The 23,419-nt window shown below is 50.9% G+C and overlaps 1 protein-coding gene across 2 annotated transcripts in view; it reads left to right on the plus strand.

Annotated features, from left to right (window-relative positions):
* Nucleotides 1–14,046, plus strand: part of RAB7B (RAB7B, member RAS oncogene family) — a 31,019-nt gene extending 16,973 nt beyond the window's left edge. Inside the window, exons 5-6 of one of the 2 annotated variants that reach the window (XM_058540206.1) lie at nt 6,375–6,500; nt 11,857–14,046. In XM_058540206.1, coding sequence (XP_058396189.1) covers nt 6,375–6,500; nt 11,857–11,937 — 207 coding nt within the window. In that variant the 3' untranslated portion in view covers nt 11,938–14,046. The remainder of the gene's footprint in view (nt 1–6,374; nt 6,501–11,856) is intronic. The other variant, XM_058540207.1, reaches the window with a different exon arrangement.
* Nucleotides 14,047–23,419: the final 9,373 nt, after the last annotated feature.

Raw genomic sequence — 23,419 nt, forward strand, 5'->3', positions numbered from 1 at the left:
AAAAAAAATTTTTTTTAAATAATAAATAAACAAACAAATAAATAAATAAATAAAAATGGAGGCACTTAGGAGTCCAGCTCTCCTTTAAAAAAAAAAAAAAAGATACTCTTGCGCCAGATGAAGCCCAAATGACACCAAAAAGAGCCATTTGAACAAGGTTGTCTTAGTGTTTCAAATAGAGAAAAGAAATGGGGTACTGAGTCATCATATTTGAACTATGTTTTTATAATGATTAAAACGGAGGAAAGTAATAGGAGAACTGAGGCATCATTTGGAACCATGGATGGATGGATGGACGATAATTCTTCCAACTAAGCTGCCGCTTACATAAAGAAGGGCCTCCTGTACAGAGAGAAAGAGATGAGTTTGGTTTGGACATGCTGAGTTTGAGGAGCTTGTAGAGCAGCTAATTACAGATGACCGCTAAGCTTTAGAATACATAAGAATGAAACTTCAAGGGAGAAGTCTGTGCTGGAAATAGAAAGCTAGGAGTCATCAATTGTATGGTCACTTTAGGTTGTAAATTCAGTGTCAGTTCTCTAATTACAAATATCCAATATCAGATAATAATCAAAATCCTAAGTTCATTCAAAGGCAAGGTGTCCCCCTTTCTTTGTCCCACTGTGCCAGCTGCAGGTGAGAACACCGTAGTCTAGGAGGGAGCGTGGTCCTTTGCATCTCATTGCCAATTTTATGTGTCCACACTTCCTCTCCTTCTCCAGATGATTCTGGTTTCAGACTTTGTCAGGAATGAAGCAAGAAGAGGGAGGTCAGGAGAACAGGACAATCTTTATCTGACTGATATCATCATAAGAAAGTTTGCGTCTCTGGGCCCAGCAGGCGTTTCCAGTTGTCTCTTCCATGGGTTACTCCTTTGGGTCCTTAAGAAGCTTCCACTGGGGACTGTAACTGTACCTCCCGTGACAAGGGTGCTGCATTTTCCTCCTCTCTCTCCTCAACTCCTCATTTTTCAACCGTCTTCCACCTGTTGGGGTCACCTCCTCCGGTAGGCAGTCCTCCTGATGGGACGTACAACAGCTCCAGGCTGGCTAGCTCTCTGTTGAGCCCACTGTCTCCTTCACCAGGCACACTGTGCCTTCAGGATCCACTGTGCGGACAAGGGCAGTTAGTTCCCAGTGCAGTCTGCTCTCTCTCTGCCCTAGATCCCTCCCCTCAGAGGCCTGTCAGACACCATCCCACTGTAGCCAACACACTCCAGGGGTCATACGTTAGGCTTTCCAAGTGGCCTCCTTGAAGCCCTATTTTGGCTACAGGTGAGGTCTTCCCTGTCCTCCCTCTTGTGGAGGGTGTACCTACAACACAACTCTCTCTGAAGAAATCCTTTCTAATCTTCCTTTTCAATCCTTTAAGTCATCTAACAGATTCTCGGTCGTCAACCTTTGGAAACGTGCAAGGTCCCAGGGGTGGCCTGTCTCCCAGCCAACTTCATATCTGATGTCTATCAAATCGTGGTGCCTCACTGAAACTTCCATTTTAACGTCCTGCTTCATACGTCTGTAGGTCATGGGGTGGGAAGTTGAGGGGATTCAAGCCTGAGAGTCTGGCTTTTCCTCAGTGAAATAAGAGGCACCATCTTCTGTTGAGAGGGTGGAGGGTGGGAACCAGGTAGGAGTCTCCAGAATCGTGGTGAACCTTTGCCAGCTACTCGAGAGAAACGGGCGAAGGAGCTCAGCAAGGACAAAGGCAAGAATGAGGAGTGATACTAAGGGATCAGCCAAGGAGGAGACCAGGAGTTTGAGGTGGAGTCTGTGTTGTGGTTTTCTTCAACAGCTGCGTATGGGGCAAAAGCCAGGAACAAGGGACCTGGGACTAAGGTTTTTCCAGATGAGAGTAGCTGAGGAATAGAGCTGTGAGGGCTCTGAGAAACCGTGAAGAGGGACAAGGAGAGGGCTGAAGGGCCAGGGGGCTGCGGTGTCAGCAGTTGAAGAGAGGGCAGAAGGAGTGAGGGCGTGAGAGAGTCAAAGGGAGAGGAGACTGAGTCACAGAATGGGAGACCAGATTTAATATTTTACGGAGGTCCTGGGTCTGGGCCTGGGAAGAAGAGGCTGAAGTAGAGGGAAGGTGAATTCTGTTGGAGGGGAAGGAATTGTGAGGCTGTCGTGAGAGGTGGAGGCTGCACGGTGAGGTGGAGAGGAAGCCTCACCAGATGGCGGGTGTTCAATGAATGAAGAGATACCTGGCAGGATGGGGCATGCACGTGATGACTGGAAGGGGTAGAGGGGCTCAATCCAAGCCTCAGGGGGATGAGCTTTGTTCTACAGAGGGAGGAAGAATAAAGGTTTGAAAGAAGCAGTGAAGCCCCAGGCAAGCCCAGCCCCATCTTGGGGTCTGTGGCGAGTAGGGTGTGGAAATGACCCCCACTGGAGGGAGCGATAGGGGGAACAGTGAATCCAGGAAAAGCCAGGGTTCAGCCAAGGTAGGGAGGTGAGAGTGGATCCTGGAGTGGGGAGGATGAGGGCAGTTTGAATTTTTTGTGTGTGTGTGAGGAGATCCGCCCTGAGCTAACATCTGCCAATCCTCCTCTTTTTGCTGAGGAAGACTGGCCCTGGGCTAACATCTGTGCCCATCTTCCTCCACTTTATATGGGACAACGCCACAGCATGGCTTGCCAAGCGGTGTGTCGGTGCGCCGGGATCCGAATCGGCGAACCCTGGGGCAGTTTGAATTTTCACAGATAGGCCCAGGGAAGGGTCTAGAGGGAGGTAGAGAGGAGGAACCAGAGGTGAGGAAGTGCTGAGCAGTAATGGAATGAGGATAGGGAAGTGGAGAGGAGGAAATGGGAGTGGGGACAGCAGAGGGACTTTAATCAGAGATCCGAGACCATAGAGCCAAGAGCTGAGGCTGGGAAGCAACTGCCCTCTAAGGTCCTGCCTTTGGCGCAGAGGGAGTAGAAGGTGCTGTGGGGAATGGAGGAGGCGAGCTGAGAGGCGTGTTCTGGGCTGGAAGAGGGTAGCCAGGAGGCACATTCTCACTCGCACAGGGTTGAGTGGCTAAGGGCTGCTGAAGGAGCACCTCCTCTGGGCACGGATTCATGCTCGTTGTGTGTCCTTGGCCAGCTCCAGTATCTTCACCTGTGAAATGGAGACCAGACACAGATTTCATGAGGTTGTTTGGGGATGGAAGGAAATGACGCCTATAAAGCACAGGGCAAGCTTAACAAAGGGGAGCGATTGTTACCCTCCTTCTTCTCATCTCCAAGGCATGGCTGGGAAGACACAGGGGCTTTTCCCACTTAATAAGAAGAAAATGAATATTTAAAACATATGTGGCAGATTTGGGATGATGACAAAGTTGTGGAGATGAGTAGGGGTGATGGTTGCACAACAATGTGAATGTATGAACGCCACCGATCTATACACTTAAATATAGCCAAAATGGTAAATTTTATGTTTATGTATATTTTACCACAATTTTAAAATACTTATCACTGGGATAATTTTTAAAGAAATTACTGACTTAGATTTTTTTTAAATTCCTAGTCCTTCTACGGAAGGTAATATTGAAAAAATATTAGTTTGTTAGAAAGAACATCTATGCTGCTAGCATCTATGCTACAAGGAATTTATTCACTAGGATGTGAATTCTTTGTTCTATGCTCAGGGAGTCATTTCTGACTTACCACTGACTCATATCATTGAGATTATGTTTTCTGAAAATATTCTTTGTTATTCTTGGTAGTGGTTTAAGATATATTTGACATGCTAATTTTAGCACTTATGTAATTGATCATTTTAAATGCATATAAGATGGAAAAGCATCATAAATAAAATTTTGCAACCTGGACTAATTTTGTCAAGCATTTGGCCTCTGATGAATAAGCAAAATTGTAACAGGAAAAGTAAAATATTTATAGTATATGGTCAGCCAAAAGCAAAATTAATGGAAGTAACACTTTCAAAATTTTCATACTTCCCATGTCTTCAAGTACCACACCCTGAATTTATTTCCACACTCAGAGCCTAAGTTACAAAACCTTTTTTTCCCATAAATAAAAGACAAGACGATTTAAACAATCATGAAACTGTAACTAGCACTGGAAGAGAAAAGTGAAAAGTGCTTTCTGGGTGGCTTTCCTTCCAGGGCAGCTTGCTGAGGTTGCACGGGAGAGGAGAGGGGGGCGTAAAAAGAATGGGAATTTGCAACATAATCTCAGCTGGAATTTTGGAATGTGTATTTAATCATTCCATATAAACCAGACTGAGAAAGAGCGGGGCGAAATGAGATAAATGTCTGTCATACCCGGGCACTGTCCAGTGGGAGAGAGGGCCAGCCGAGATCCGCGGGCTGTGGCTGCAGGCCTGTCTGCCTAGCTCTGCTGCTTGGTGACCTTGGGCATCAATCCAGGCTCCTGCTTCTCATGCCATGAAATATAAAGAAGCTCCCTGCCTTCCGGAGAAGCAGAGGCAGTTGACTTCTTTTCACTTCGTTTCAGTTTTTACTGCAACTCCTGAGCACCAGTGACGTGCCCAGTAAAATGCTCATCACCTGGTGGAGGTGGGGGCCGGGCAGGGGAGAGGAAGTAAACAAGGAAGGAGCTATAAGAAGTGTAAGTCCGGTCCTTGCACTCAAGGACTTTAAAAGATACAAAGCCCTTTGTATTTCTAAGAGGCCTTCGAGGTGTATCATGTTAACTTCTGATGATTACTTATTTGTGTGTTACTAGTGAGGACAATAATAACCAGGAGCCATCCTTGATCCTTCCTCCAAATAGTTCAGGATTTTCTCCAAGCTGTGAGGCTTCTAGGTTGCTCACCAGGTCTTGGGCATCTGTGCTCCACAGAAGGGAGCCAGTCCTGGCCAATTCTGGGGCTCCTCCCCACAAAGGCAGGAGGATCCTAGAGATCAGAAACCAAGACAAGGGCCTAGGGTTTCTCTCTGCTCTGCTCAAGTTCAATAGCTCCTGCGAGACTGACCAGGCAGAGCCTGGGCATGGGAGGAAGTGTCATCTGGGCTTCCCAAAGGGCAGGCTGCTTAGCTGACCTCAATCTCCACCCTGCAGTCTTAGGTAGCGAGCCTCACAATGCCAGAGCGATGCTGAGGGACAACAGGTACAGTGAAAGAGAATCATGAGCTCCTGGGCCCTGCTGTCACTCCTGTGGCCAGAGAAGTAAGGGCCAAAGAGACAGGGGACAGTGATGGTTCCTTTAGTCCCTATAAGATAGACATTCCCAGAAGCTGCAGGAGCAAGGAAAACCATTTGACGAGGGACTGTCTCTGGTCTCCCCTTGGCTGCACTGTGTTCTGGGAGAGCGGCAGAATGGTCCTTTCTCCATGAGAAAAACCTTGGCTCCCTTAAATAAAATGAAACAATGGTTATAAAGTACCAGGCACAGCAAATGTTCAATATATGGTCATTTCCTCCTCCCTGAAATAATTAATTAGACATTAAACTCAATGGTACCAATTGCCTTTGGAAGTAACCCACAAGGCTGCCAGAGCATTTTCTAACCCAACACCCTCAACCTGTGATGGGCCATTTGCATTTCGGTAGACACATATTCATTCATTTAACCTATACTGAGTGGCTCATGGTGCCAGGCCAAGAGCTAAAAAGGTCCTGACCCTGAGCGCAAGGAACCAACAGTCCAGTGGGAGAGAGCGTTCCTTGGCAGCGCCCTGCAGAGGGCGGCTCAGATGCTGCGGAAGCACTGAGCTCAGGCTGCCTCCCAGCTCCGTCTTTCTCAGCTGTGCGATCTGAGGCCAGTCTCGAATCTCTCTAAGCCTCAGTGTTCTTATCTACAAAGTGGAGCTAATAAGACCCATCTCACAGGGTTATCAAGAGGATTAAATGAGTTAATATGATAAGATATCTAACACAGAATGCAGCCGATAGTAAGAGTTTATCAACTGTTCCTAGGACTCTACCCTGGGGAAGAAGGGTTAGCAGGGACTTGAGTCTCCGCCCAGCAACAGGCCTCTTGGGTGTGGACCTGGTCAGCCAGCTCAGGAGAAGGAAGTCCCCCTCTCTGGCTAGTGTCTGTCATGTCCATCTCCCTTCGAAGGGACTGGGGAAGGAACCAATGGCAGGAAGAATCTCCTTGTGTAGGCCTTACGTGCAGTGGGCTCTAATTCTGCCAGGCCTGTGTTCAAATCCTGCTCAGCCCCACACACTCTGAGCAAATTTTTTAATTCTCTAGTCCTCAGTTTCCTCATCTGTAAAATGGAGCTAAAATAGCCACCTCGTAGATTTATGTTAAAAAATAATGTGTAAAGTTACAGACACATGGAAGGTTCTCAATAAATGGGAGTGGTGGTGGGGACATGGTGGTGATAATGATGATGGGGACATGACAACAGTGGGGATGGTGAGGATGATGATACAGCAACAGTGATTATCTCTTCCCCTCATTCAGGTGCCACGGGAGGTAGCCCAAGGCTGGTGTAAAGAGAAGGATATTCCCTATTTTGAAGTCAGTGCCAAGAATGACATCAATGTGGTACAAGCCTTTGAGATGCTGGCCAGTCGGGCTCTGTCGAGGGTGAGTGGCTATAGCGGCAGTACCAGGGCTGCCCTCTAGGATGGGGGAACTCAGGAGCTTCCAGAAAAGAACATCTGGAGAACAGGTAGGGATGCGGGTGGGGCAGGATTGCTCATCGTCTTAATTAATTAGTTGCTGACTGGGCTCAACAGTACTCCAGTAAAGCTGAGAGTACAGAGTCGTTGGTCCCTCAATCTGGCCGTGGAGTTTCTAACACATACTGTTTCTAATCATTTGTGGAGTTTATAACACATACTGTCCTGTACCTCACCCCTGGAGATTCTAGTTTAGCAAGGGTTTAAGAGGTGACGACCTGGTTCAATCCTCCTTGGTGGGAGAGCGGGAGACCCCCTGGTGCCAAGCGCTTGTCCAGTGGGATAGTCAGCCTGCAGGGGCGGCTGACATCCTTCCGCATCCTCTAGACCCCTTGGTGTGAGCATTCAACAGCGTGCCGTGAGTGTGCCGTGTGTGCCGGGCCCCTCGCCCTTGTGAGGAAGACAGAGCACAGGCGTGGTTGTGGACAGTAATTGCATGGTGGTGAAGGACGAGGTGAGGGGCCCAGAGCAGGGGCACACAGCCGCACTGTGGGGCAGGAGGGAGCAGAGAGAGGAGGAAGCTCCGGGAAGGCTGCCTGGAAGCAGGAGCAGGGTTTTCTCATGTGGGGTTTGGAGACTCGAGAGTCCCTGAGAGATTACCCGAGGAGAGGCTCAGCTTGTTTCTCATTCTGCTGCATCTGATCAAGGTGGGCTTCTTAGAAGAGGGGACAAGGTCATCGTGGCAATGATTTTGAATTGACAAAATGAGCAAATGAGGATGGGAGATTGGCGACTTCCCCTGTGTGGACGTGCTTGCCATCATCACAGGTGACCGGCCCGGCTGGCCTGGCGCTGCCAGCTGCCCCGTAGAGAAGTGCTCCAGGGCCCAGCCTGGGGGTGCCCACAATGGAGAGAGGCAGCAGCCACCTCTAGCGGCTGCCCAGGGAGAAGGCTCGAGCTTGCCATCCTTACACCTCAGAGCTTAATCTCAGAGGTGCCCCCACAGGCTGCCCTTATGCTTCCCCTCCCCGCCCCAGCCCCCGCTGTCTCGTGTGAAAGAAAGCAGATGTTGTCCATCTCTAGCGCACGGTCAAGAAGCATGGCCCTATTACAGAGCCAGTCAATTTGGCTCCTAAAATACCGCTGTGCCTGCTCCTGCTGTCCCCTTGGAAGGCTGAGGAAGGCTGTTTGACCTTGTATGGTGATAGGTGATGAATGATCCCCAATAAACACAGTGCAATGATCGCCAAATGCTTGGTCACAGGGAAGCGGCCGTCAGCCCACAGCCAGTATCTGTGTGTGGTTAGCATCTGTCCTTTCTGGAGAAGGACTGTCCTTTATTCTTGAAAGTATGTCCTTCCTGCTGTGTCACTTTTATTCCACGCTGGTGTTAGTAGATGGTAGCTTGTCTGCTTGTTTTGGTTTTTTTTAGCATCCTTACTTCTCAAGAGAATGGAAAAGCCTCGCGTCAGTCCCTCACGTGGATGGGGGAAATTTACTCGTGAGCAGTCTGGAAGTCGCAGGTGTGGTGTCCACAGTCAGACTGACCTGGATTTCAATCCTGCCTGCCTGAGTGCTTTCGAGTGAATCCCTGGGCAAGACATGTGACTTTTCTGATCCTCACTTCCCTTACCTATAAAGCAGGAATAATTCAATCCCATAAACATTTCTTGAGTTGTCAGGCTAGGGCTGGAGATACGGACCTCAGTGGTCCCAAGGTCACGTAGAGGAGCAAGACATTCACAAAGAGACTGTCACGCAGTGAGGTAATCGTCATGGGGAGCACGGTCAAGGCACCGAGGTGACTCAGAGGCAGCTGGTGGTGAGGGTGGGCCAGATGCCCACCCAGAGAAGCAGCATGTGAGTTGGATGTTGAAAGACAGTGCGCCATTTGCAGGTGGAGATGGTAGGCCACTGGGGGTGTGAGCAGGAGCAGCAGAAGGGCAGAGAGAAGGGCACAGCCAGATGCCCAGGCATGAATCCACAGGGCTCATGTGAGGAAGCAGCTGTGGGTTCTGTCTGTAAGACAAAGAAATGTGGCATGAAGGGAAGCGGGGGCACGGGCCGTGGTGAGCGATGATGCCTGCGAGGTCAACGGCGCCAGATCACGAAGGCCTAGTGAGCCCCCGCCAGGACTTTGGACTGCATGTCAAAGGTCTATGCTTTCCAGCCTGTGCTGCTAGACCCCCCAGGGCACACAGGGGCTCACCCTGGACCTTGAAGCCCGACAGAACATGTCTTTCTGCAGTGTCTATATTACTCAGAAATTTGGAGGAGAAACATTTTCACATTAAACAAACACATTTACTAGGGTATAGAATGTAAAACTCACCTGGATTTTTAAGGTGAAACTAGAGTTTGCAAAACTGTATTTTAAAGTCAAACAAGAGTTTTCAAAGACATTTCCTACCAAGACCTCTCCCCACCTTCCCGGGGAGGTCATGTGCTCATTCCCACCAGCCCAGAGTGTTTGGGCAGGAAGAGGTGAGAGGCGCTGCTGTCACAGGAGGGGAGCCCCCGGCTGGCACGGGCAGAGCTGGGGCTCTGAAGCCACGTAGATCTGGCTTTAAATCCTGGCTCTGCCTCTTCCTCGCTGTGTCCTTGAGCAAGTCCTGCTGCCTCCGAAGCCACCACTCCCCTCTCTTTAAAATAATATCTTCCCCATGGGGTTGCTGTGAGGGTTAAGTAACATAGTATTGTAGCACAGAGAAGGCATTAAATAAAAGATGGGAGCTATTTTAAAACGGGAGCTATGTATGAGGGTTTTCAGCAGGGGAGTTTCAGGCTGCAGAGAGGCTGGGCTTTTGGGGTGGTTAAGAAGGTAGTACAATGGTCCAGGCCTGAGAGGATGCAGATGGCAAAAACGGTGGATTAAAGTGACTTTGGAGGGAGAACCGTCAGGGTTTGATAATGGTTCAGTGTAGGAGAAGGAATCAGGAGCTGTTTAGGTTGAGGACAAGGTTTCTAGCTTGACAGATTGAGAGACGATTGATCAGTGCTGCTCTGGACCAAGACAGAGAAGGGAGGGAAAGCAGGAGTGTCACAGAAGGAGGGGGTAATGCCGTCCACTGGTGCACATGGCGTTCGAGGCTCCTTGAAATGCCTGAGTTCTGCAGTGAGCTCTGGATGGAAAGAGCGATCTGCGAATAGCGCCCCCGACAGGTACGTACTCGTTAACATTCTGAGAGGAAAGAAGGTAGGGAGTGACTGCAGTGTCCCAATCTAGCCACTTTCAAGATGAGGTGTTTAATTATTCCAAAATATGATTAAGAATGCCCTCATACTCAAAGAAGGGACACCCACCTGTTTGGGGGGATTTGGGATGATGGGATTTGCTCTTCCCAAGTTGGCAATACCACCCCTGCTGGGGCTGGTCCGGCCCAGCTCCAGGGGCGTGAGCTGCAGCATGGAGGCCCAGGTCGTTTGGGTTAATTGGAGAAAGACAAATTACCATGTCCGGGAGGGAAGCAGGCTGGCTAGCAGGTAAGTTTGGTAAAGTTACAGGACCTTTACGAGGTCCTCAGGACGCAGGACCTAAAGGCAGGGCCACAGAGGTGACCAGGCTCAGAGGGACAGAATCCACGATCACACCCTCACTGAAATGGCGCGTGCATTAGCACGCTGTGGTGTTACTTTACAGTTAGACTCACACATTGCCAAGAGGACCAGGGCCTCGAGAAAAGAACTACACGGGAAACCTAATCATGGCCTGCTGGCTGCTTGGAAGTTTTGCAGGAAATTGGAGAAGCAAGATGATGCCATTATTGAGTGAAATGCTGTTGTAAATGGGAAGCGCTCAGGGTTGCCCTGGACCTGGGGAGGGTGTGACTATTATTGGTGAAGAGAACTGGTGTGAAGACCTCTGCTTTGCCGGTGTAATGAGTGAGGAAGTTTCTCACACCTTCCCGAGGCAGCATGGCCTTTGTTCCCAGAATAAAGTCAAAGGAGCTCAGAAAGCCCTGCAGCTGCGCCGGGCACTCAGCATCTCCCTCCTCGAAGGCCGGCACGTGGACAGCGGCACAGGTTTCTGTTCATGTGGGGCTCTGGGGCCCAGCAGGGCCTTGCGTGGACGTGAAGGTGGGGCATACTCAGGGTGGGGAACCAACACGCCCTGCCCTCTGAGTCCAAAGTCCCAGTTAGGAAGGCTCCTGACCCCAGCCAAGATCTCCTTGGCTTTCATGACGGGAGAGGGACCCAGAAAGTGCCCAACAGTAAGAGAATCCTTTCAAAACCCGCCTCGCTGGGAGAGATGGGTCAGTTGGTGTGAAAATGGACTTAAATAGTGATGCTCTGCTCTTCCTCGTGCCTCACTGGGAGGTTCAGAAACATCAGGATTTTAACGACAATTAGCTGGAGAGAAGGCATGACCGCTATCCTAGATGTTGTCCCCTCAGAGAGGCAGACCACCAGGCACAGTTTCACCTGCCCCACAGGAGGCTCTGCCCTGCTCAGGTCCACACCAATGTATCGTGAGCCACTCACGCAGAGTGAGGGCACACCTGCTTGCTCACTCACCCGCACATGCACAGTACCAGCTGTGGGAGGAACATGAGTGCTGGGAGCTCGGTGCCTGCAGAGAGCCGTGGCAGAGTAAAGAAAGGGGATCCCCTTAAGAAGAGACCCTTGAGCAGGTAGAACCCACCTCCTAGAGGAAGGACCACCTCCCCCACCCCAAGCTCTCCCTTGAACCAGGCAGGGTGGGTCCCAGGTGAGAAGTGGCCCAGCCGGGTGGAGAGAGGCTTTTCAGACTGAGAAGGAGCCTTCCCTGGACCTTGTTGGGACAGGAGAGTTGGGAGGGTGGCCAGAGAAGCAAAAAGGCCCAGTAGAAACATGGAGTCTACTGTAGGGAGCACTCCCTGGACATGGGGAGGATGGAGAACCGACTGGGCTTCTCCAGGTGCCGGGGTGGGGTGGGGAATGGGGGTGGTCATGGTGAGGGAAGTTTGGGGTATGGGGATGTTTGCTGGGAGAGGTCTCCAGCAGAGATGAGGAGTGGGCTGTCATCATCTCTGCTGAGGTCAAATGTCACCTCAGTTGTTCCCTCTGGAGAATGGAAATTTATGGGTCCTGGTTGGAGATCAGGTGACCTGGGCCCCTCACGCGGCCCCTAACTGCTCTGGGCTCCTGGAAGAGGCTGGAGGAGGAAGCGAGGAAGGAGGGGGTGGGGAAGACCGGTGCTTCCCCTTCTGGGCCTCAGTTTCCCGCCAGCACAACGGGGAGGGAACAGAAAGCCCAACCACAACTGGCCATTAAGAAACATAGGGCAGGTGTGCTCTTCGCCTCTGAGGATGTGTACGCTGACTTCTCTCCTCCTTCTCCAGTACCGAAGCATTATAGAGAACTACCTCACAGACTCCATCAAGCTCTCACCAGAAGACCAGAAGAGGAGTAAATGCTGCTGACCTTCCAGACGCCCTCAGTTCCCCACCAGCCCCACCGCTGGCCCGAGCTCAGCCAGGAGGCCTGGCTCTCCGGCAGGGCCCTTGATCCCCTCTCTGCTGGTCCCAGAAACAGAGGGCAGCCCTGCCTCAGGCTGAGTGCAGTGAGGACAGGCTGGCCCCTCAGGGGTCCGCATGAAACCCAGAATGTCACAGCCAGATCCTGGCCCTGGAAGAGTCGACTCCCTGGCTGGCTCCAGCCTTCCTCCCGCCCACCCTCCCCAAACACACTCCTGCTCCAGAACACACGTCTCTGCAGACAGACAGGCCACTGTCTCTGGAGTCCTGTTATATCGTCCTGTGGACTGGCCTTCCTCACCCAGGCCACTACACACTCCAAAATCACAGCACGGTTTTGGATAGCTCAGCCTCCCTCAGCAACCAGGGCCAGGGAGTGAGTGTCTGGACCCCACGTGAGGGCCTGCCTCAACCCCTGGCAGCAGCTGTTCAGGCCTGGGACACCCCTCAGCCCCCTCCAGAGTACAGGACTGAGGGAGCCCAGGAAAAGCCACCGGGGACTGGTTCACTCCCCCTTGCTGGATGCTCAGGCAGCGCCTGTAAATCTCTCTGAGCCTCAGCTTGTTCATCTGTCAAATGGGGGTGATGTGTGCCCTGCCCACACCAAGAGTATGGTTTTGAGGACCAGAAGCTCTGCTGAAATCTCAGTTGCCCTCGTTGATGTGCATTTATTTATTCCTTCAACAAGTATTTTTGAGTGTCTACTATGTATGATGCACTGAGGTTCAGTGACAGATGAAACAGACAAGGACTGTGCTCCTTGACCCAACAGTCTGGTGAGGGAGAGAGGCAACAGACACAGAATTTAAACAGGTATTTTCACATAGCAGGTAAGGGTTGAACAAAATGAAACAAGGTAATGGGCTAGAAAGGGATGGGGGTGGGGTTGGGTGCTGTTTCAGACAACTTGGTCCAGGAGGGCTTCCCTGAGGAGGTGACATTTAGCCTGAGGGCTAGAGAATGAGAAGGTGGCTGCACCTGAGATCTGGACGAAGAGCATTCCAGGGAGAGGGAGCAGCCAAGGCCCTGAGGCGAGGACAAGCGTGCTGTATTCCAGGAACAGTGAAAGGACACACGTTTACCTAAGGACTCAAAGCCGCTGTCCCAGGGACAAGCAAGAGGACCCCGCCTCCTGAACGGCTCCTTGAGCCTCTGCCGACTGGCCGCCAGAGGGCAGCAGTGCTCTTTCTCTTCCAGGCGGAGCCGAAAGGAGCCGCTCCGTGAACCTAAGCCGCTGCGCTTTCTTGCCCTGATGCTCAAAGCTTGGTCGCCGGCTCCGGGCACGTTCAGCGCTTCCAGATCTGAGAGGCAGGAGAATCCCCATTTCTTAAGCCTAGTAAGAAACGGGCGAAAACTGCAACATCAGTGATTCAGGCAAGGAATCCTTACCGGTGACAGATACTAGAACGAGGGGCCCGGAGAGCTCGTGGATTCTCTGGCCCTGCGGACTCGGAGGCGGTCATCTTTTTCTTCTGGCTACAGATAGCACAGACAGGGCCCCGCCTGAAGGGGGCGGACAAGATCACCTCCAGGGTCCTCCGGCCACGCGCATGCTCACCACAGAAGCCGCCTGTCCACGCAGAAGTGCCCCTCCCTGGGCTTCAGGCGGGCCTGGGATGTCAGCCTCTGACTCCCAAGTGTCGACTGTCTACTGACTGTGCAGATGCCCTCGAGGGAGGGGAATGGGGGGTTAGCAAGGGAGTTTGGGGAGCCCCTTCTGTGGAATAGAACAGGCTCGTCCTGGGTGGCAGCATGGCCCTGGCAGGGGAGCAGGTGGCCCGGAGCACACTTCTGTCTCTGTGCTCCGTGGGGGTGTCATTCTGCACGTCCCGCGGGCTCTCCTGGGAGTCATGGGACTGTGGACTGGACGTATGGAGTATGGATGTGTACGCAGCAGCTTGTACACTGTAATGGGCATACAGATCGTTTCTAAATGTGTGCAACAAGTGATAAGTATGTCCTTCTTTGTTTTTATCCTTTATGGTACTTCCTTATTAAATTAAAAAAAAAAAAAGAAACAAACATGTCTCCATAGTTCAAAATTCAAAAGATACTAAAGGGAAGACAACAAAAAGTAAAATAGGACCAGATATGTAACTAGTGGGGCCCAGTGCAAGATGAAAATGCCCAGCCCCTTGTTCAAAAATTATTAAGAATTTCAAGACAGCAATAGTGGCTCATTAAACCAAACACAGGGTCCCTCTGAGTGCAGGCTGCAGACACCCATGAAGCCGTCCCTGAGGACGCAACTGTGTGTTCAGTGCCCTCCAGAATGATGGAGCCCCTGCCAGGCCCACTTGGCCTGCAGACACACTGCAGCTAAAGTTAAAACATCTGCCTTTGCAAGAGCAACGTGGAGATTCAACTCCAGGCCCAAACCGCGCATTTTGCATCTCCCCAGAGTCAGGAGCCAGGACAGAATGTCCCACGGTGCGGGGTGGGGGGTGAGGCGTGGAGAGAGGGAGCCTGAGGGCCCACAGCATCCCTCCTAGCATGCCTAGGGGACACACCGACCAGTCCCCAGGGCAGAGGAAGCTGAGCTGACAAACTGCAGACTGGCGCCCGTGCCAGCCCCGCACCCCACTCCTGAGTCTGAGGCCGGCCCTCGGTACCCACCAGTAGGGGCAGGTATTGGCAGAGGGAGGCGGCATTTGGGGGTGTGACTCCAGCTGGGTGGAGCCCACTGGAGCCTGGATGAGGTGGGGCAGCCATGCCTTCAGAGAAGAGGACCCGGCTTGACAAGACAGCTCTGGCCCAAGCTGCTCTGCCGCCGCCACAGCCAGGATCTGGGGGGCAGCTCCAGGCTGCTAATGGATAAGAGAGAGGAGCCAGGCCAGGGCTCCGGGTAGCACACACCCTTGGGGCTTGGGGAAAAAACAAAGCCCAATCTTATCACCAAATAAATCTGGGCGGGCCTACCGGCCCAAGGGGGTTTGCAGAAATGCTAACTTTTTCTGCTGTTTCTCCCCCTCAGCAGAGCTTCCCTCACTGCCCCGTCCACAGCCACAGCGAACTCCTAGCAGAGTGAGGGACATGCCAGGTGCCACAATGCCGTGTTGTTCCCAGGAGGGAGGGTGCAGTCCAGTGGTGGCCACAGGACAGCCATGCCAGCAGCGACACCCAAAACTAATAGTCATGCACGGCAGGCCCAGCTGTGACAGCCGGGTAAGGACATGAGGACATGTGTGCTGTGTACACACCCCACACCCGGAGGCTCCCTGTAGGTTGTGTGCTGGGGCCGGCACTGGGGTGGGAAGAGGACCAGGCTAGGCGGGAAGTTTAGTTCAAGTAGCAGGCAATGGGCTGTAGCAGGACTCCGGGTGTGTGTCTGTGAGGTATGGGGTGTTTGTGTGTGTGGTTTGCTTGTGTGTGTGTATGTGTCTGTGGTGTGTGTGTGATGTGTGTGTATGTGTCTGGTGTGTGTGGTGTGTGTGTGTGTGTGATGTGTGTGTATGTGCCTGTGGTGTGTGTGTGTGGTGTGTGTGTATGTGTCTGTGGTGTGTGTGTGATGTGTGTGTATGTGTGGTGTGTGTATGTGTCTGTGGTCTGTGTGTGGTGTGTATGTGTGTGTGGTGTGTGTGTGGTGTGTGCGTATGTGTGTGTGGTGTGTGTGAGTGTGGTGTGTGTATATGTGTGTGTGGTGTGTGTCTGTATGTGTGTGTGGTCTGTGTGTGGTGTGTGTATGTGTGTGTGGTGTGTGTGTATGTGTCTGTGGTGTGTGTGTGGTGTGTGCGTATGTATCTGTGGTGTGTGTGTGTGGTGTGTGTATATGTGTCTGTGGTGTGTGTGTATATGTGTCTGTGGTGTGGTGTGTGTATGTGTCTGCGGTGTATGTGTGGTGTGGTGTGTGTGTGCGTGTCTGGGGTGTGTGTGTATGTAGTGTGTTAGTGTGTGTGTGTGTGTGTGTGCTGGAGAGGCACGCAGAGACTTAGAAGGTCAGACAGTAGGTTTCCCGTGTTGAAGTACAGAAAATTATAAAGAAGCTCCTAAGATTGGAGGAGAGCAAAAACACAGGTAAAGGGGTGCTGGGGCCGGGGGGAGAGACAGTGAGATTGCTGAGAGCCTAACTTGTACCTGGGAGGCCCCAGAAGAGCCCAGGGGGGAGGGCATTCGGCTCGTATTTCAGATGAGAGGCCTCCTCTCCCTCTCCTTCAGTCCCACAAGTCCTGTCAACACCACCTCGCCATTCTCTTGAATCCAGTCCCTTCTCCCCTACCCTCTGCTCCACCTGGTCCAGCCGGACTGCAGGCCTTGCCTAGACCACAGTCCGCCCTCCCACAGGCCTCCTGCCTGCCCTCTTGTCCCTTTCCTAGGCACTCTGCATGGCAGCCATCCGAGCGTTGTCCACAAGGACAAAATACTTCCGTGGTCCACAAGGCCTTCACCACTGCCTGCTCCCCAGGCTCAGCTCTGGTCACAGCCTCCCCCAGTGCTACAAGCAGAGGAACCTCTCTCAGCCCCCAGGAATGCCTCTCACCTCCTGCTCTGGCCGCGGGACCTCTGTTGGCACACTGCCCCCCCCACCCCGGCTCATTCCCCCTTAGCTGTTAATGATCAGCTCAAACCTCGTTTCCTCCAGGAAGGCTTCCCCCACCCTGGACCCGCCAGGTCGGGGCCCGCCAGGTGCCCCCACAGCAGTTCCACCAGGATAGGAGCACCACGGGCAGCGATTCTCATCACTTTGTTCACTGTTGTCTCCCCTGGGCCCAGAGCAATGCCTGACAAGTGGCTGAGACTCAATAAATATTTGAGTGTGATACTTCACCTAATTGATACTACACCTGTGATACTTCATCCTAATTGTTGGCTGTTCACCCTGAGCCTGTATCTCCCTGAAGGCAGGGCCTGTTCGGATTCATCATTTTTACCCCAGCACTCAGCGTAGTAGATGATGAACAAACGTTGCGCAATGCAATAGAATACCACACAGCTATTTAAAAAAAGGCTGATGAAATGTTCTGTGTGATGACATGGGATAGATATCCAAGACATTTTGTTATGTGAACAGGCAATGGCAGAATTGTGGATATAATATGCTATCTTTTCTATAATAGGAAACTTAAATTAGACTTTATATTCATTTTTGCTTGTACATAACTCCAGAAGGATGCATAAGAAATTAATAAAAGTGGTTACCTTTCAGAGAGGGGACCAGGCAAGTGGGAGTCAGGAGTAGCAGCCAGACTTTTGCTTGTATAATTTTATATGTTGAATTTTGAACTCTTTAAGTGTATTACATAACCAAAACTCAAAACGAGGAAGATGAACATTGGTGGAAGGAAGAACAAGCAGGGAGAGAGGCAGGAGGGACTCCAACCAGGCCCCCCAGCCAGTTATACCATGGCCTGAATCCAAGGCTGACAGATGTGGATTCTGCCACCAGAGAAGGACACACACCTAAGAAATCCCCCCGGGCCCACATGCTCTGGCCAAGACGCCAAGTCTCCCAGGTGTGGTAAGATCAACTCAAGGTTTCTTGGTTCCCCTGTGTCCTGTAGGAGGATCCTGTCTCCTGGGATGTTGGTCAATAACTGAGCAAGTGTTTCCAACCTTGGAGGCTCAGCTCTGGAGATAAACTATCAAGTCTGTGCACTGCTATATGAATGACTACACTTAGGAGTAGGTATTTCCCAAGGTTAATCTCAGGGCTTACCAGTTAGTTAACACCCTGGATCCCCCTTTTCTAAACCCAATGGGACCCCTGAAAAGACTCTGCTCTAGCTTATAGGCTCCAAAGTAAACTGGTACAACTGTTTTTTGGCTATATTCAGTAAAAGGCAACACACACAGGCCCTATGACTCTGTAATTCCACCCATGCACATACGCACCCCTGGCTGGTGTGAACCAGAGGACATGATCAAGAATTCTTTGTAGCATTCTTTGTAATAGCAAAAAAAAAAGAAAGAAAGAAACTGCAAATGACCTAGACATCCTGCTACAGGAAATTGGATAAATAAAATGTGGTATAGCCCAACAATGGAATTTCACAGCGGTGGAAATGAATAAACTAAAGCCACACACATCAGCTGGGTGAATCTCGAAGCATGTGGAAGACAGCAAGCCACAGAAGAAGACATAAATGTCCACCATTTACATCAAGTTCAAAACCAAGCAAAACTAAACGGTTTATCCTTACATGCATTTATCACAAACGCATGTGGTAAAACAACGGAAAGCAACAGAAAAACATACAAACAAGGGAATGATGAACCCAAAATCCAGACAGCGGTCACTTCAGATGGCGATCAGGGTGGGGGAGGCAGGGGAATGCAAAGGGGCCAGACACACAGGCGGCTGGGCAAGGTTGGGAATGTTTGCTATTCCAGTTGGGTTGTGGGGCGCAGACAGTCATTTTATCATTACACTTCGCATCTCAGATCTATGTTACACGTGTTCTTTTCATGACTCAAATATCCAAATTTTGAAATTTCAACCACAGCCTGAGCTTTGACGTCAGGTCCACCTGAGTTTGAGCACTGACTACTTTTTCCGCAGCTATGTGACCGTGGGTGTGTCACCTGACCTCTCAGAGCTTCCACTGTAACCCAGGGTAGTGGGGATAATAATGTTCACCTCAAAGTGTTCTCCTTACATATGTGCCTACCTCGTAGTAGGTGATCAATAAATGGTGGTTGGTACTGGATCAGGAACAGTGGCAGGGGCGTTGATTTTAAATCTATCTGTGAATAAAGGCATCCCCATTGTAGGCTAAGGGCAAAATAAATGAGACTTGAATGAACGAATGGGTGAGCCAACAAACAAATGCACTCATTCATTCTATTCTTACCTCCACATCTCCTCCTCTGAGGGGCCTCTGGGACTCAGATCATCTGGTTAGCGTTGTGGTCACTTAAAATGAAACTTGAAATACAATTCTCACGCTTATCCAGAGTTTCCAGAAGCAGGCAGCTGGCAAGCTGAGCCCCAGGAAGAGTCTGCCTCCACTCTCCAGACTGGACCACAGATCCCTGCGGGAGGAACTCACATGTCCTCTCCGCCCCGCAGCACCTGGCACCGCAGCTGTGAGGACAGCTGCTCCTTGGGAGCAGAGGCCTTTCGTCGGCAGCAACCTCCCCAACACTTGCAGCCTTGGATCCATGACTCTTGAATCTGTAGGAGTGTGCCTTGACCATGAGGTCTCAGCAACATTTGTCTTAGATACAATGACGGCCCGTGATAGAGGAAATTGAAGTGGATTTCCAAACCCTGAAAATAAGAGAAACATATTTTTAGGCATTCTGAGAATCTCTGCCAGTCTCTAATGTGATTTTTTTTTCTTTTTCCTATTTCAGGCTATATCTGTGGGGAGGGGAGGGAATAACCTGTGGAATCATGGACGGAGTTGTAAATTTGAAGTCAGATCATCTTAACCAAGCCTTTGTGTGATCTTGAGCCAGTATCATTTCTAGCCTCTTTCTCCCCTGTAAAATGGGGGCAATAATTATTTCTGGCTTACTTCACAAGGATGATAGAAAGATAAAAGAAAACCATGAATATGTTGGTGATTTGGAAACTATCCAGCTCTACATAACATGGTGTAGAGAAAGAATACTGGATGTGCAGTGAAGATTCCTTGGTTGGTTGGTTGGTTGGTTGTTTTTAAGTTCCTAAATAAGTATTGAGGCTCATTACGTACCAGGCACTGTTGTGAGCGCTTTGTAAATGTTAACTCATCTAGTCCTCGCAACAATCCTATGAACTAGGCGTTATAGTATCATCCCCATTAGACAGATGGGGAAACTGGGGCACAGAGAGGTTAGGTAACTTGCCCACATTGCATGCTAGAATGTGGCAAAGCTGAGATCCAGACCTAGGCAGTCAGGCTCCAGCAGCTGGGCTCTTAGCCAGCGATTCTGCCTCCTGCTTGAGAGGTTTGAAGCCTAGCTCTGCCGTTCACTACTTCTTTCTTCTATCCTCCATTCATTCATTCTGCATATATTTACTGTGGCTTACCATGTGCCAGTCACTGTTCTAGGAAATGGGGATGGAGTGATGAGCAGAAGGGACTGTCATTGAGCTGGCACTCCAGTGTGGGAGACGGACCACACACACATAATCACACGTGGTGTCCAGAGGGCTAAGTCTGAGACGAAGAAGAAAGCACCGGTGCTGAGTCCACTCAGGCTGCTGGAACAGAATACCATGGACTGGGAGGCTAATAAACAACAGACATTTATTTCTCATAGTTCTGGAGGCTGGAAGTCCAAGATCAGGGTGCCAGCCTGGTCGGGTTCTGGTGAGGGCCCTCTTCTAGGTTGCAAACTGCCCACTTCTTACTGTGTCCTCACATGGCAAAAGGGGCAAGCTAGCTCTGGGGTCTCTTATAAGGGCACTGATCCCATTCATGAGGCCCCCACCCTCCTGACCTCATCACCTCCCAAAGGCCCCACCTCCTAACGCCATCACCCTGGGGGTTAGGATTCAACATAGAAATTTTGGGGGACTGGAACAGCAGGGCAAGGAGATATAGTGTGACTCTGGACCAGGGCTGTCATCTCTTAGAGCCTCTGTTCTCTTATGTAAAATGGAGCTACTGAGGCCTGCCTTTCCTGCTCTAAGGGACTAGGAGGCAATCACACAAACTATGGAGGCATTCATGGCACAGATGCTGTCAAATGCTATTCCAGTGCAGGGACTGTGGAATTCACTGGTTTTGCCTCTTATTCCTGTGGTACTCGGTTCATATCTCTATTTAGTACGTCACCATTGTTTCAGAGCTGGTCATGCGAGTCTCTGTGTCTCCCAATAAACTGTGAATTTTTCAGGGCAGGAACAGATCCTGGTGCAGAGTGAGTATGAAACAAAGGTATAATTATTCATATTAATAATCACTATTAAACGAGCCCCTACTTACAGACACCACCACTTACACACAATGCTGAATTTAACTTGCAATATATAAGTTATTATTATCCCTATTCCCAAAGGAGAAACAGAGGCTCCAAGGAGTGAGTAACTTGCCCGTGGCCGTTCACCAGGGAGTGACAGATCTGGGAGAGGAACTCGCATCTCTCTGACTCCAAAATCCATGGTCTGTCCCCAAGCCCACGCTGTCACTGGGCACCATTATCCGTACTTACTCATTCAGCAATATTCTGTGAGCACCTACAGTGTCGTAGGTGCTCTACTAAGTGCTGGAGACGGATGAGGCGGGTGAGGTCCCTGTCCACATGGAAGACACACCCCTAAGTGAACAGAGAAACTGCACAGGCGTTGCTTTGACCCACAGGGGGCCCTATCTGGTGGGGAGGGCCGGTCCCAGGAGGGGCCTGCAGAGCTGAGCCCCGAGTGATGAAAAGAAGCTGGCCTTCAGAAGATCTTGGTGGAAGAGCCAACGAGGGCAAGGAAGCCAAGGTGTGAATGAGCTGGGAATGTTCTCCAAGCCCTAGGGTGGCCAGCGGGCCTGAAGAGTCAAAGAAAGGGGGGCAGAAGCAAGAAGCGAGGTAAGAAAAGACGCTGGATCCAGCCATGCAGGGCCTTAGAGTCTGCAGAGAGGAGCGCTGGGGAGCCCGCAGAAGTTTCCAGGCAGAAGAGTGATGGGGTCTGATTTACGTTTGGGAAGAGATATTATTAGTATTAATTGTTTAAATAGCATTGGAATTTGCTAATAGTAATTATAAAAATGTTTTTTTAAATGTGTGTAGAAGACAAGAGAGTGAAACAGAAGGGAGCAGGGAAGGCGGGGAGTGAGGAAAGTCATTAGCCAGCAAACAACTTCTGCAGGTGTTTCCCTTCGGCTTAGCTCCAGCTGAATTAAGCCTCATTTATCTTATGTACAGTAATAATTGGCTGTAAATGGAAATAACTGAATCAATTTCCAGGGATCCACTGTGAGAGGGATCAGATTTCTTCGCCCTTCTCTTCCCACCCCTGGAGAGGGGAGGGCAATAACCCTGGGGGAGACGCCGCCCATCTGCTGCTACCCCGTTGTGTGGAGCGGGGCTTCTGTTGAGCAGGTTGAAGGATGCTTCTTAAGACCAGCCCCTTCTCCCCAGGAGCAAGGCTCTTGATTTCTAGACACAGTGCAGTCTCTGCCAGAACGTGGCCTGGGAGTCAGGCCCTCTGGGTTCTTATTGTGTAGCTCTGGCTGCCCATTGGGAAATGTGCGGACACACCCAGCCTCATCCTCGCTCCACACCCACAAAGTTGTGAAGGAAACAAGATCCCACTGAGTAGGGACGATGGAAAGGGGAGACGGCACTGCTGGGTCCTGGTAGAGACCGCAGATGTCTACACTGTCCCCTTCTCCTCCAATTCAGATGTCTACACTGTCCCCTTCTCCTCCAATTCAGATGTCTACACTGTCCCCTTCCCCTCCAATTCAGATGTCTACACTGTCCCCCTTCTCCTCCAGTTCAGATGTCTACACTGTCCCCCTTCTCCTCCAGTTCAGATGTCTACACTGCCCATGTTCTCCTCCAATTCAGATGTCCACACTGCCCCCTTCTCCTTCAATTCAGATGTCCACACTGTCCCCCTTCCCCTCCAATTCAGATGTCCACACTGCCGGTCTTCTCCTCCCCATCTCCCTCACTATGCTCCTCCCTGGGCCTCTTCTCCCTCCTGGAGAGGAAGCAGATCTGCATGTCAGGAAGAAGATGAGAAGGAAAGGAAAGAAAACTCCAAGAAAGAGGAACTTTTATGAAGCAAAAAGACTGAATTTGAAAATTTCTGGAAAACTGAATAATCCCACCCGTGCAAATTACACAGAATTATGCAAATTATAATGTAAATCAGTGCACAGTCACATTTTCTCTTCATTTCCAAGCCCAGCTTTTTGCACCCTGGGGGCGCCTGGGGGTGAGAGGATCCTGGCGGAGCCCCCTGTGCCAATGCAAAGCTTGCAGAGTTGAGTGTCCAACCTCTCCCCCTCCCGGCATTGCAGATTTCTTCCTTCTGCTCTTTCCCTTTACTGCCTCCACAAGGCGTCCCTGGCAGGGCCCTAGGGAAAGCCCCTTTACCACCCCCACCCCCACCCCAGACTTCCCTTGTCCCAGTGACGGGACAGGACATTTTTGTACCGTACTTAGAGATGATGGGGCAGGTTTGGAGGAGGGAGGAGCTGAAAATAGAGTCCTTTATGCTAATGATATGCAAATATAGCCCGGTTCCCTTTCCTTGGCCCCCTGGAGCCAAGAGATGACTTGTCTATGTGCAGTGGACCGAGAAGAAGCCCAGAGAGAGAGCTAGAGAGAGGGAAAGGGAAGAAAAAGAGGCCAGAGAACCCTGGCTGACCCTTGTCCCCAGACTCAAGTGGCCCCAGGCAAAGGACAGCTGACAGGGCAGTGCAGGCCTCCTGGAGAGAGCTGCAGATGCGGGCATGGTGCTCAGGAAGGGGGGCGTCTAGCCTGTGTCCTGAGCTTTCAGGACAGGTGCTGTCTCCTCACCCCCTCCGGTGGCAGTGCCTCTCACCACCCCCCTCCACCT

Source organism: Diceros bicornis, chromosome 4 (genome assembly GCF_020826845.1).
Source record: "Diceros bicornis minor isolate mBicDic1 chromosome 4, mDicBic1.mat.cur, whole genome shotgun sequence".
NCBI lineage: Eukaryota > Metazoa > Chordata > Mammalia > Perissodactyla > Rhinocerotidae > Diceros > Diceros bicornis.